General features: G+C 45.4%; 1 protein-coding gene across 1 annotated transcript; it reads left to right on the top strand.

Moving 5' to 3' along the window:
• Window positions 1-3,218: 3,218 nt before the first annotated feature.
• On the top strand, window positions 3,219-7,350 carry PNRC1 (proline rich nuclear receptor coactivator 1). Its single transcript, XM_017876818.1, is given in 6 exon segments — window positions 3,219-3,572; window positions 3,575-3,762; window positions 3,764-3,781; window positions 3,783-3,833; window positions 3,836-3,979; window positions 6,265-7,350. Coding segments are annotated over 6 exon segments (1,026 nt in total). The 5' UTR covers window positions 3,219-3,391; the 3' UTR covers window positions 6,709-7,350.
• The last annotated feature ends 5,823 nt before the right edge of the window (window positions 7,351-13,173 follow it).

Raw genomic sequence — 13,173 nt, 5'->3', positions numbered from 1 at the left:
CTTAGTGGTGGGCAGCATTTTAGCAATTTTAGCATCCATCACCCAGGTGGTCACAGCTGCAAGGTTACTTTTCTAACAGTACAGAACCCAGGGCAAACATGAAGCCTACCCTTAAGGCCTCAAAATGATAAGTTATACACATAATTACTCCAACATTCACCCAAGAAATACACATAGACAATGATAAGTATCTTTGACCAAGGGCCCCACAGAGCTGGCTACCAATGACCAGGTCCCTGAAGGGTAAATTATTCTCCAGGACTGTATGATATTATCCCCAGATAAAGTCAAGCCTAAAAACCATGGGATATAGTGAAAAGAACATTGGACTAGGCATCAGGAGTTCGAGTTATTCCTACCTCATTGTGTGACCCGCCCACACACATTACTATATATTTAGATTTATTTACATCATACGTTAAATAGGACCTGTCTATATCTACTTTAAAGTGCTAGAGTAAGAACAAAATGAGATGACAGAAGGAGAGTACCTTGAAAAAGATTCTTTCGCAGCTCTGGATGTACATGATTCCCACTCATCCAATGAACATGAGCACTTACTATGTATTACATGTTGCAGAAACAAAAATGAGTAAAATTCAGCAATCGGAATGAAATGTAGTTTTTTTGTTTGTTTTTTGAGACGGAGTATCACTCTGTTGCCCAGGCTGGAGTGCAATGGCATGATCTCGGGTCACTGCAACCTCTACCTCCCAGGTTCAAACGATCCTCCTGCCTCAGCCCCCCTAGCAGCTGGAATTACAGGCACACGCCACTATGCCGGGTTAATTTTTGTATTTTTAGTAGAGACAGGGTTTCGCCATGTTGGCCAGGCTGGTCTCAAACTCCTGACCTTAGGTGACCCACCCGCCTTGGCCTCCCAAAGTGCTGGGATTGCAGGCGTAAGCCACCACGCCCGGCCTGAAAGGTAGTTTTAAAAGCTTATAAGGTTGACTGGGTTTGGTAGCTCACTCCTGTAATCCCATTACTTTGGGAGGCAGAGGAGGCAGATCGCTTGAGCTCAGGAGTTCGAGATCAGCCTGGGCAACATGATGAAACACTGCCTCTACTAAAAACACAAAAAATTAGCCAGGAGTGGGGGGGGTGTGCCTGCTGGTCCCAGCTACTCAGCGGCATGGGGGACTGCGGTTGGAGGATCGCTTGAGCCTAGGAGGCGGCCATTGCAGTAATCTGAGATCATGCCATTGTACTCCAACCTGAGTGTCAGAAAGAAACCCCATCTCAAGAAAAAAAAAAAAAGTTTATAAAGTGATTGGGAAGCATTTTTCTGGATATTCAATCCGTCCATCAATCATAAAACGTTTCATTGCTTACTAACTGCTTACTACTCCAAAGCTGAAAACTAGCGGAGAGGCGGTGAGGATACAGAAGTGTAAGATTACTGTGGTCTTCCTAGTAACATAGAATCTAGTGTGGCAGGGCTGGGTGCAGTGGCTCACGCCTGTTATCACAGCCCTTTGGGAGGCCAAGGCGGGTGGATTAGGAGGTCAGATCAAGACCATCCTGGCCAATACCGCGAAACCTCGTCTCTACTAAAAAAATACAGAAATTAGCTGGGTGTGGTGGCGCGTGCCTGTAATCCCAGCTACTCAGAGGCTGAGGCAGGAGAATAGCTTGAACCAGGGAGCCGGAGGTTGCAGTGAGCCGAGACAGCGCTACTGCACTCCAGCCTGGCCACAGAGCAAGACTCAAACAAAAAAAAAAAAAAAAGAAAGAAAACTTTTGTCTTGCCGTACCTGGACTGGAGATCAAATTCTGATGTTAACTTACCGTTTGATCTTTGACAAGTCCTTTAGCCTTTCTAAGCCTGTTTCCCCAGCTGTAAAATGGGGATAAAATATAGTAGTGTCCCTCTAAAAAGAAGCTGAGGCAAAATTAGGCCAAGCTTGAGGACCGCAACCCAGGACCACAGATTCAAGCTGCCCTGAACATACACTCAGATTAGCAAGTTACAAGTACGTTTCTAAAGGAAAAGAGGCAGCTCCTAAATTGTTTACCATGAATGTGTATGTTTACCATACAATATCATGGGCTTTTGACTAGCTATACATTCTTTGTTATCTTAAATTCCAGAAACATAAAGATAATGCGTAGGCAGCTAATCAGGAACAAAATGCCTTTAAACAATTGCCCCAGGCATTAGTAGTGAAATGAATAGAATGACAGCCTGCCTACTTCGCCGAGCTGAGGTCTGATCTATTTTTCTTAGTACCTATTCATAAGGGTTGTTGTGAGGTTAAAGTGAGACAATTTATGTAAATAACAGTTCCTGGAACATAAATGCTTGATAAATTATGGCCACAATTCTTTTCTGTGGTTGAGCAGTGCGGGGAGATCATGAGAAACTTCTATCTACACGCAGCTAACAAAATACTCTGTATATTGCAGAGCTGTTTCACTTTCTCCCTTTGAGATGCAAGCCGGATTGCCGCCTCCTCAAGTAACCAGGCACAATGTTGCGATCCCAAAGTCTCACAATCCTTCAAGTATGAAGTCAGTAAAAACTCCAGCTTCCATTTATGGATTTACGCATAACTTTTTATACATTGAGGGGCTAATTCAATCAGTAAGTCGCTTTGATTTTAACTCTGATCACCGGGACTAATAAGCAGCGATGCTGAACCAAGTAAATGAAAGAAGCGTGAGCCACACTTCAGTAGATACAATTTAAATGTAGACTGATTTTCTCCACGATTGCTAGAGAAGAAATCCTTACAGCGTACTTAGAAATCTTTATTTTAAAATGATAACGCTGTAATGTTGGGCTGAAAATAAAACGGATACTTCCCCAAGGTCAGCAGCGGAGGCGGCAACCGTGGCCTTGCCAGAGCCGTCCCCACTTCCCCGTCCCCTTCTTACTGCCGCCCTCCCCTGCCCCTCCCTTCCCCACCCCCATCAAGAAACTCCGCCGGGACCTTTCAGTCCCACCACTCCCTAGCCGGGCGAAGCGCGGGGCCGTGCTGGGGAGGGGTAAGGAGGGTGGGGCGGACACCCAATTTCATTGTTCGCGGGACCGACTCTTCCCGAAAGAGCTCCCTGGCAGCGCCTGCGCAGTGCGCGCTCTTTGTGCCAGGCTGCAGCAAGCTGGTTGTTTGTGTGTCTACCCAAAGCGGCGGAGGCGGAGCGAGGGGGCGTGGCCTGCCTTGTCATACTCTGATTGGGCTTTCGCAGGGAAGTGGGCGGGCGCGGGGCGGAGCTTCCGATAACAACACTCAGAGCTGGGGCTGTGGCTGTTTGTTGCTGCGCCGCCACCGCCCGAGTCATGTTCCGCGATCTTCTCTGGCTCTCCTAGCAGCATCCATCGCCGTCACCCTATTTTCACTGGCTTCACCTTCTCTCCTCGTTGCTGAGCGACAAGCTTCCTAGCGCTATGACCGTCGTCTCCGTCCCGCAGCGGGAGCCGCTCGTCCTGGGTGGCCGCCTTGCGCCGCTTGGCTTTTCCTCCCGCGGTTACTTCGGGGCCCTCCCGATGGTGACCACGGCTCCGCCTCCTTTACCCCGGATCCCGGACCCCCGGGCACTGCCCCCGACCCTCTTCCTCCCTCACTTCTTAGGGGAGATGGCCCGTGTCTGACCCCGCAGCCTCGCACTCCAGCAGCTCTGCCCAACCGCCCTCGACCAAGACCAATAGGCAGCCTCTCGTGGCGGGAGGACACCTGCTTCCTGACCCGGGCAGCGCCGAAGAAGCGGCGAAAGAAGAAGTGCGGGCCAGCCCCGCAGGAGCAACTGCCCAGCCGCTTCCCACCAGTACCAGCAGCAGCCGGCCCAGTCTGGAGGGCGGCCGGAGCCCGGCGACCGGCGAGCGGAGCAGCGGCAGGAGGTCCCGGGCCCGGCCGCCTCCTTGGCCCGAGTCCTGAGCCGCAACCCGCACGGAGGAGCCAGTCCGCGACTTTGCCCCCGTTGGCGGCCCGCGGTTTTTTTTCCGAGCTCCCGGCCAAAACCCCGCTCAGGAAAGGAAGTAAGGGCTGACACGGGCCTTTGGGGAGTCGGGCCCCTTACACGGTGGCGGCTTGAGCTCTGGGGCTGCAGGTCCTGCACCCGGGGGTCGGGCGGGTGGGCGGGGTGGCGGCTGTTTTACTCCGGGAGGGAAGTTTCCGTGACGCCCTCTCCCATTCTTGCTTTGGGGAAGAAGGGGAAGGGGAGGCATGCGCTGGTGCTTCTGATTGGCTCCCAGGAGTCGGCCAATGAAAAGCGCCGCTGCGCCCCAGCAACAGCCCCGATTTAGAAGGCTGGCGGCGTTCCAGGGGGTTTTGGCGTTCCGGGCGCGCGGCGGTGTGGGGGCAGGGACGGGGCCCGCGGGAGGGCTGACGTCAGCGCGCGCTACGTGCCCGGCGCTACGGCGCCCATGAAGGAGGCGAGGCCGAGTGTGGGCGGCCGGGGAGGACTGGGCCCCGCTTTCGGCCTCCCGGCTGTGGAGACCCCCAGTCCTAGTCGGTGAAACGCGGAGACGGTTTCTGACGTCCCGCCGTGGGGGGTGGAGTGGGCTCTGAGCAGCTCGGTTTCGTTTGGAGTTGTGCCGAAATATGAGGTGCCCCGTGTGGGACGCGCAGTCCAGCTGGGGCTCTGCCCGCCGCCGGCTTGACCTACTTAATGGTTCCTTCTAAGTTCGGAGTTGGCAGGAGCCGCACAAAACTCATTTTATTACCGTTGCCACTGTGTACTTCGTGTTAGTGTGTCCGGAATAAGTTTTCAGAAGAGTTAGCGACTGCTGATTGCAGTGCTGTTGGATTAGAATAAAATGGATAGAAGTTTAAATGGGATTAAGTCTACGAAATGATTTCCAAGTCTTCTCAAAATAACGTTTGATGGACTTAAGTTCAGTGACTCTTTTCGAAATAATGAAATGAAAAAGTTCCCTTTATTTAGTGAAGAATGTTGCATTGAATTAGGGATTTGTGGTTTGTGCCCTTGGGAAAAAATTACTAAATTTGCCCACCGTGTTTCTTTAACTTATCTTCTCAGTGTCTCCCACCTTTTAAAATTACACGACTTTTGAAATATCCGTGATTACCTAAAAGCTTTTGTGCTTGTTTCCTGGCCTGTTTTCTAGAACAGCTACTAACCAGGGAGCTCTGGCAGTGAACCTTACAGACGTGGAAAGTTGTGCTCTACTTTCGTATCGTGTCTTGCTTACTACCGCGTTACAAGCGTTGGTAGTGCAGTGATCTAGTGGATTACCTTGATTTTCCATCTGTTCAAGACTTCCTATAAGGCCCACTTAAGTTAGGAAAGATTAAGATTAGTGAAGCAGCGTTCTTGAAGCAGTTACTAAACCAGGAAGTGGGGGGTACACAGCAAACATTGTTTCTGGCACTGGTATTTGGAAGAGAGCTCATTAGTCTAACTTACAGTTGTATGTAGAAAGGTCGACTTGGGTTATTTCAGACATTTTTGACATTTTAGAGCTGGTTCACGTTGCATACTGGTAACTAGCAGTGGTGATTAACTGCATTTTTAGTGGCAAACGAGTGAATTTAAAAGTCAAGGGAAATTTAAGTTTTTTTTGTTTTTTTTTCTTAGAGACAGGGTCGGTCTGTATCGCACTCCAGGCTGGAATGCAGTGGCACGATGGATCTCCGCTCACTGCAGCCTCCCCCTCCCAGGCTCAAGGGATCCCGTATCAGCCAGCCTCCCAAGGCGCGTGCTACCACGCCGGGCTCATTTTTATATTTGTAGTAGACATGGGGTTTTGCTATGTTGCCCAGGCTGGTCTCGAACTCCTTGAGCTCAAGCGATCCACTTGCCTTGACCTCCGAAAGTGCTGGGATTACAGGCGTGAGCCACCATGCCCAATTAAAGTTTTTGTAATTTCAGCTTTTATTTTATTTATCCAGGAGGTACTTGTGCAGGTTTGTTACATGGGTATATTTCGTGATGCTGAGGTTTGGAGTATGAATGATCCCATTCCAGGTAGTGAGCATAGTACCCATAGATCCCCTCCCCGTCTAGTAGTGCCTAGTGTCTTGTTGTTGTTCCCCACTTTATATCCATGTTGTACGCAACGTTTAGCTCCCAAATTCACTTATGAGTGAGAACTTGTGATACTTGTTTTTCTGTTTCTGCATTAATTCGTCTAGGGTAATGGCCCCCAACTACATATGTATTATTACAAAGAACATAATTTTGTTCTTTTCTATGGCTGTGGGCAAACTTAAACACAACAAAACTAGATATGTGATATGAGGTTCATAACTGGTTTTTATCTAGAAACTGTATTTACTTTTTGTGTTCTTGTCTTTGTAGGTTTTAAAATCAAAGATGGGAAAATCGGAGAAAATTGCCCTTCCCCACGGTCAGCTTGTTCATGGTATACACTTGTATGAGCAACCAAAGATAAACAGACAGAAAAGCAAATATAACTTGCCACTAACCAAGATCACCTCTGCAAAAAGAAATGAAAACAGCTTTTGGCAGGATTCTGTTTCATCTGACAGAATTCAGAAGCAGGAAAAAAAGCCTTTTAAAAATACCGAGAACATTAAAAATTCGCATTTGAAGAAATCAGCATTTCTAACTGAAGTGAGCCAAAAGGAAAATTATGCTGGGGCAAAGTTTAGTGATCCACCTTCTCCTAGTGTTCTTCCAAAGCCTCCTAGTCACTGGATGGGAAGCACTGTTGAAAATTCCAACCAAAACAGGGAGCTGATGGCAGTACACTTAAAAACGCTCCTGAAAGTTCAAACTTAGATTTCAGATTTCAGTATGTGTGTAAAACATAATTTTTCCAATATCCCTGGACTCTTGAGAAAATTGGTACAGAAATGGAAATTTGCCTTGTTGCAACATACAATTGCAAAAGATGAGTTTAAAAAATTACATACAAACAGCTTGTATTATATTTTATATTTTGTAAATACTGTATACCATGTATTATGTGTATATTGTTCATACTTGAGAGGTATATTATAGTTTTGTTATGAAAGTATGTATTTTGCCCTGCCAACATTGCAGGTGTTTTGTATATATACAATGGAGAAATTTTAAGTGTGTGCTAAGGCACATGGAAGACCGATTTTATTTGCACAAGGTACTGAGATATTTTTCCAGAAACAGCTGTCAAATCTCAAGGTGAAGATCTAAATGTGAACAGTTTACTAATGCACTACTGAAGTTTAAATCTGTGGCACAATCAATGTAAGCATGGGGTTTGTTTCTCTAAATTGATTTCTAATTTGAAATTACTGAACAACTCCTATTCCCATTTTTGCCAAACTCAATTTCTGGTTTTGGTATATATCCATTCCAGCTTAATGCCTTTAATTTTAATGCCAACAAAATTGGTTGTAATCAAATTTTAAAATAATAATAATTTGGCCCCCCCTTTTAAAATAGTCTTGACTCTCTGTGTGTGGCTTTCTCATGTTTGAATGTGTGACTAGATGATTTTGTGTGGTTGGATTTTTTTAACTCCTACTCATACTGGCTGAATGTGAGCGGCCATGCCTGGCCATAATCTACATTTTCTTACCAGGAGCAGGATTCAGGTTTTTGGGCATAGTACTGGACTACTGTAGAGGCTGAGACAGGAGGATCTCTTGAGCCTGAGAGGTGGAGGTTTCAGTGAGGTAGGATCAGGCCACTGCACTCCAGCCTGGGTAACAGACACAGTCTCAAAAAAAAAAAAAAAAAGGCCAAGAGGAAGTAAGGGAGACAGATTTTGAGTGGGAATGTTAAGCAATCAGGTCAAGCAAAGAAGATCGAAGATATAAAGGAACTTTCTGTTTGATGTTTTGTATGAATCACCATTCCTTCCTTACAAATGCAGATAGGCCTTCCTCACAAATGGATGGGAAGCTCATTTGGAAGTTTAGTTTGAAGATGCCCCCAAGTTTTAGTCACCAATGTTAGCTTTTGTTAGTAGTGTTTTGTAAATATTAATACTAATGACTGACTACAATGAGTTATGACATCTCTCCCAAATCAATTTGTGATTCGAGAAAGGGACATGTTCACAGATTTTAACACATTTTTGCATATGGTTATAAAAATTCCTACACAATGTAGTAGTCCTACTACCTCAACCACCCTTCTTTCCTTGTCCAGCATTTGTCAGCTCTTGTCATTTTGAGCAGTATGTCTGCAATTTAATGTGTGGGGGCTTATGTGTAATGTATGTTAAGGAAATAGAAGGATATATGGCAGAGCTGAAAGTTCAGGTGGGATGGGGAGAAAAGACATAACTAAAATACAAGCTATATTCCCCATTCTACAACAACAAATGCCCAAAGAGAGAAAAAGGTAGGGTGAAGGGATTAATTTTGGTGAGAAAACTTCCTCTTTGGGAATCTGACACCTTAGTAACACTTGAGTTGAGCCAGGCACAGTGGCTCACGCCTGTAATCCCAGCACTTGGGGAGGCTGAGACGGTGGATCACAAGGTCAGGAGTTCAAGACCAGCCTGGCCAAAATGGTGAAACCTCATCTCTACTAAAAATGCAAAAAAATTAGCCGGGCGTGGTGGTGGGCACCTGTAGTCCCAGCTACTCGGGGGAGCCTGAGGCAGAAAATTGCTTGAACCCAGGAGGTGGAGGTTGCAGTGAGTTGAGATCGCGCCACTGCACTCCAACCTGGGCGACAGAGCAAGACTCCATCTCAAAAAAAAGTTAACAATTGAGCCTTAAAAGTACTTGACACACAAAAAAGGGAAAATAATTGCGAGAGGTAAAAGTCTGAGCAGATGGCGGTGTAAAAAGATGTACAACGCTGTAATCCCAGCATTTTGGGAGGCTGAGGCTGGTGGATCACCTGAGGTCAGGAGTTTGAGACCAGCCTGCCCAACATGGGGAAACCCTGTCTCTACTAAAAATACAAAAAATTAGCTGGGTGTGGTGGTGGATGCCTGTAATTCCAGCTCCTCTGGAGGCTGAGGCAGGAGAATCGCTTGAACCTGGGAGGCAGAGGTTGCAGTGAGCCAAGATTGTGCCACTGATCTCCAGCCTGAGCGATGAGTGATACTCCGTGTGAAAAGAAAAAAAAGATGTACAATGTCCAGTAGCTTAAGAGAGATGCAAGGAAGGAAGGGAAGTTTTTTGAAGGTATATTGGGGTAAGAACACGAAGGGCCTTCAGTGTCATGCGGAAGAGCTTCAACTTTATTCTGTAAGCATGGCAGTCCTCAAAGGTTTATGAGTAGGGAATGGAATTCTTGCTTCAAAAAGAAAACGTAGAAATACGGAGGACAGCTTCATAAGGGAAAGCTTGAAACAGACTACTTAGGTGAGGATATTTCAGTAGCTCAAAAGAGAAAAGGACCTGGAGGGCATTATCAGAGGCATGGGCTTATTTGGGGGAATGTTTTAGAGCTAGAACTGAGGCTTGAGCATCTGAATAGAGGGTAAGGAAGAGACTTGAAATTGAGCAACTCAAAGGATAAAACTCAGGGGGTTGTAGGGGGATCAGAATTATAAAGGAAGGTCATTTTGATTTGGCACGTTGAACTTTGGGGTGCCTCTAGGACATCCATTTGGAAAAGCACAGCAAGTAGATAGAAAATAGGTCAGATCCAGAGGTATGCCTTTGGTAAATAGTGCACAAAGCAGTAATTACAACAGGGAAATGGAAGTGGAATATTTTGTCTCTCTATATCCTCTCCTTTTTCTCCCATAAGATTTAATGCTTTTAGGCCAGGCACGGTGGCTCACGCCTGTAATCCCAGCACTTTGGGAGGCTGAGGGGGGCAGATCACTTGAGTCCAGGAGTTCGAGACCAGCCTGGGTGACACAGGGAAACCCCATCTTTACTAAAAATACAAACATTAGCCGGGTGTGGTGGCACATGCCTGTGTTCCAAGCTACTTGGGAGGCCGAGGCAGGAGGACCACTTGAGCCCGGGAGGCAGAGGTTGCAGTGAGCTGAGATAACGCCGCTGCACTCCAGCCTGCGCAGCAGAGTGAGACTCCCTGTCTAAAAATAATAATAATAATGCTTTACCAGTAGTCTTGACCTCGTCCTCTCTGCCTCCTATGGACTATCAACTTCACAGTGATAGTAAATTAGTTGTTGAATTAGAATTTCCTCATGAGGCCGGGCGCGGTGGCTCAAGCCTGTAATCCCAGCACTTTGGGAGGCCGAGACAGGCGGATCACGAGGTTAGGAGATCGAGACCATCCTGGCTAACACGGTGAAACCCTGTCTCTACTAAAAAATACAAAAAAAACTAGCCGGGCGAGGTGGCAGGCGCCTGTAGTCCCAGCTACTCGGGAGGCTGAGGCAGGAGAATGGCGTAAACCCGGGAGGCGGAGCTTGCAGTGAGCTGAGATCCAGCCACTGCACTCCAGCCTGGGTGACAGAGCGAGACTCCGCCTCAAAAAAAAAAAAGGATTTCCTCATGAAACTTACACAGAGGTTGGTTTTTTTCCATACCTGTAGAAGTCTGTGTTAGCAGACAGTTCTCATTTGAATTCTGAATTCTGATAGCAGGGGCCCAGTTGGTGCAAAGGAGGAATGAAATTTCCTTCCCTTTTCTACAATTTGAAATTGGGTGAAACTGATCTTTTATAACTCTTTATCTTTTCTTGGCAGCTCTCTCACTTATTGCTGGATAAACTATCCTTTGCTTTCGTGGGTGGAAGGCAATTTATATGCAATTGATATCTGCTTCAGGTTGAAGAAATCAAGTATATGTATCCTTGGGTATGAAAGGCTGATAGTGCCATCATACTCCTATATTTAAATTTTTGAAGGACATTGCTAAACTAAATACATTTTAAAATCACAGAATTGCCTTGCTGAGTCTGATCCCTGAGCTAACTCCTGCAAATTGTGTTCTCATTGTTGTACTTCTTTCCTTCCGAATCTAGAAATCTCCCGGAAACTGTTCCATGAGTTTTCAAATGGGGAAAGAAAGTATGCCTGTGTCGTGAGATGAGATGGTGTAGGAGACAGAATTGTGTAAACACAAATCGTGTAATTCAAGAACTACTTGTTTTGTTAACTTGAATTATAAAAATGCCTAATTCAATAACAATTTAAGATTTATAAAAGGTGTTGCATTTAGTGAGGGTCCACTATTGAGATTTTAGAATTCATTTTCTAGAGCAGGGTTTATAATAATGTGGGCTTAGTGTAGAACTGGCTACACAAATTTTAAATTCCCTCGTTAAAGGAATAGCTTATCATAGATTATGTGACATTAATCATAGTTTCTGAATTTAATAATGGTAAAAAGGAACAAAGTGGGACAATTGATAGAAACAACCCACATAATTTATGAAAGTCAGATGCACATTTATCAAAGGAGTCTACATGTTCTATTCAAGCTGCATTTAATTAGAAGAGGTCAGATAATCTTGAACATTTAACAATAAAAGACAAAATGACATTAAACAATGATAAAATACCTCATTTCTCTAGTTATTCACACAATATTTTATGAATGTGGAAGAAAAGATTCAGGAAAGTTAAGTAATTTTTCCTAGTCTAATACAATTAGCATTCAGAAAAATATGTTATATCTGGTTGTAAAGACACTAGATAATAATCACACTTCTCCAAAGCTGGTTATATATACATGGCTGCTCCTACTAAATTATTACAGATAGTTCTCTCATTCCAAGATTAGAGTTTGTTAATCTGACGTTGTCAAATGCAAATTACAAATGTGTTCTGGCATCTTGGCATTTTAGGATCTTGGTCAAGGGATGGCAAGCAGAAGTGTTTTCTTTCTTCTTTTCTTTTTTTGGAGACAGAGTCTTGCTCTGTCACCCAAGCTGGAGTGCAGTGGCACAATCTTGGCTCACTGCAACCTCCACCTCCTGGGTTCAAGTGATTCTGAACTTGAAGCTTCCCAAGCAGCTGGGACTACAGGTGCACGCCACCCTGTTTGGCTAACTTTTATAGTTTTAGTAAGTACAGGGTTTCGCCATGTTGGCCAGGCTGGTCTCGAACTCCTGGCCTAAAGTGATCTATCTGCTTCAGCCTCCCAAGGTGCTGGGATTACAGGCATGAGCCACCCCACTGGGCCTTTTCTATTTGAGACAGGGTTTTGCTCTGTCACGCAGGTTGGAGTGCAGTGAGTGGCAGGATCACAGTTCATTGCAATCTCTGCCTCCTGGTCTCAAGTGATGTTCCCACCTCAGCCTCCTGAGTAGCTGGGACTACAGGGACATGGACATGGGGTTTCACTGTGTTGTCCAGGCTGGTCTCAAACTCCTGAGCTCAAGTGATCCACTGGCCTCGGCCTCCCAAAGTGTTGGTATTACAGGAGTGAGCCACCACACCCAGCCAAAACATTTTCCCTTTTATGTTTTCAGGGTTTTTAAGTGATTTCTTCCTTTTTTGTAGCCATTTTGATGACTTTTGGTTATTTCCAATTGCAAATGTTTGATTTAAATTGAACTCACAATTGCCTACTAACAGTAAGATTTTTAAACACAAGATCTTTATTATTTCACTTTACTTGACAACATGGAATCAGAGGGCTTTCTGGTCCCATCAAAACTTTGGATAAGTTACAATTTGAGGGGATTTTCTAACTATAAAACAAGGGCTTTCAACAATCCCTTCCAAAGTTCAACAAAATTAACCTTACTCCTCAAATGACTAGGCATTTAATGCTCTCAAATTTTTTTTGTTTTGTTTTTTTTGAGATGGAGTCTCACTCTGTCGCCCAGGCTAGAGTGCAGTGGCTGGATCTCTGCTCACTGTAAGCTCTGCCTGCTGGGTTCATGCCATTCTCCCACCTCAGCCTCCCGAGTAGCTGGGAAGGCACCCACCACCACACCCAGCTAATGTTTTGTATTTTTAGTAGAGACAGGATTTCACCGTGTTAGCCAGGATGGTCTGATCTCCTGACCTCGTGATCCGCCCGCCTCGGCCTCCCAAAGTGCTGGAATTACAGGAGTGAGCCACTGTGCCCAGCCTCAAATATTGTTCTTACTCTAAGTCATAAGTACTTATGCTCTCAAATTTTAGAAAGGATTACTATCAAAGACTGGAAATGTCCCTTTTCTACCAGTCTTTCAAGGCTCTTAGAGTCACTGTGCATTCAGTCCAGTCTCCTTAACCATCCGGGTCTATTTCTTAAGTTCTTGTAGATGCCTGAGACCAGATCCCGAATTTCAAAAATAAGAAAACAGAATTGTTTATGAAAGCTATTCAACCAACGTTTTCTGGCTGTACTTTAGCTAATTAGAATACCCCAGTATGAATATTCC

The sequence above is a fragment of the Rhinopithecus bieti genome, unplaced genomic scaffold (assembly GCF_001698545.2).
Source record: "Rhinopithecus bieti isolate Rb0 unplaced genomic scaffold, ASM169854v2 scaffold_10354, whole genome shotgun sequence".
In the NCBI taxonomy this organism is placed as follows: Eukaryota; Metazoa; Chordata; class Mammalia; order Primates; family Cercopithecidae; genus Rhinopithecus; species Rhinopithecus bieti.
Note: the sequence above shows the minus strand (reverse complement) of the source record. Positions and strands in the feature narration are given on the sequence as shown.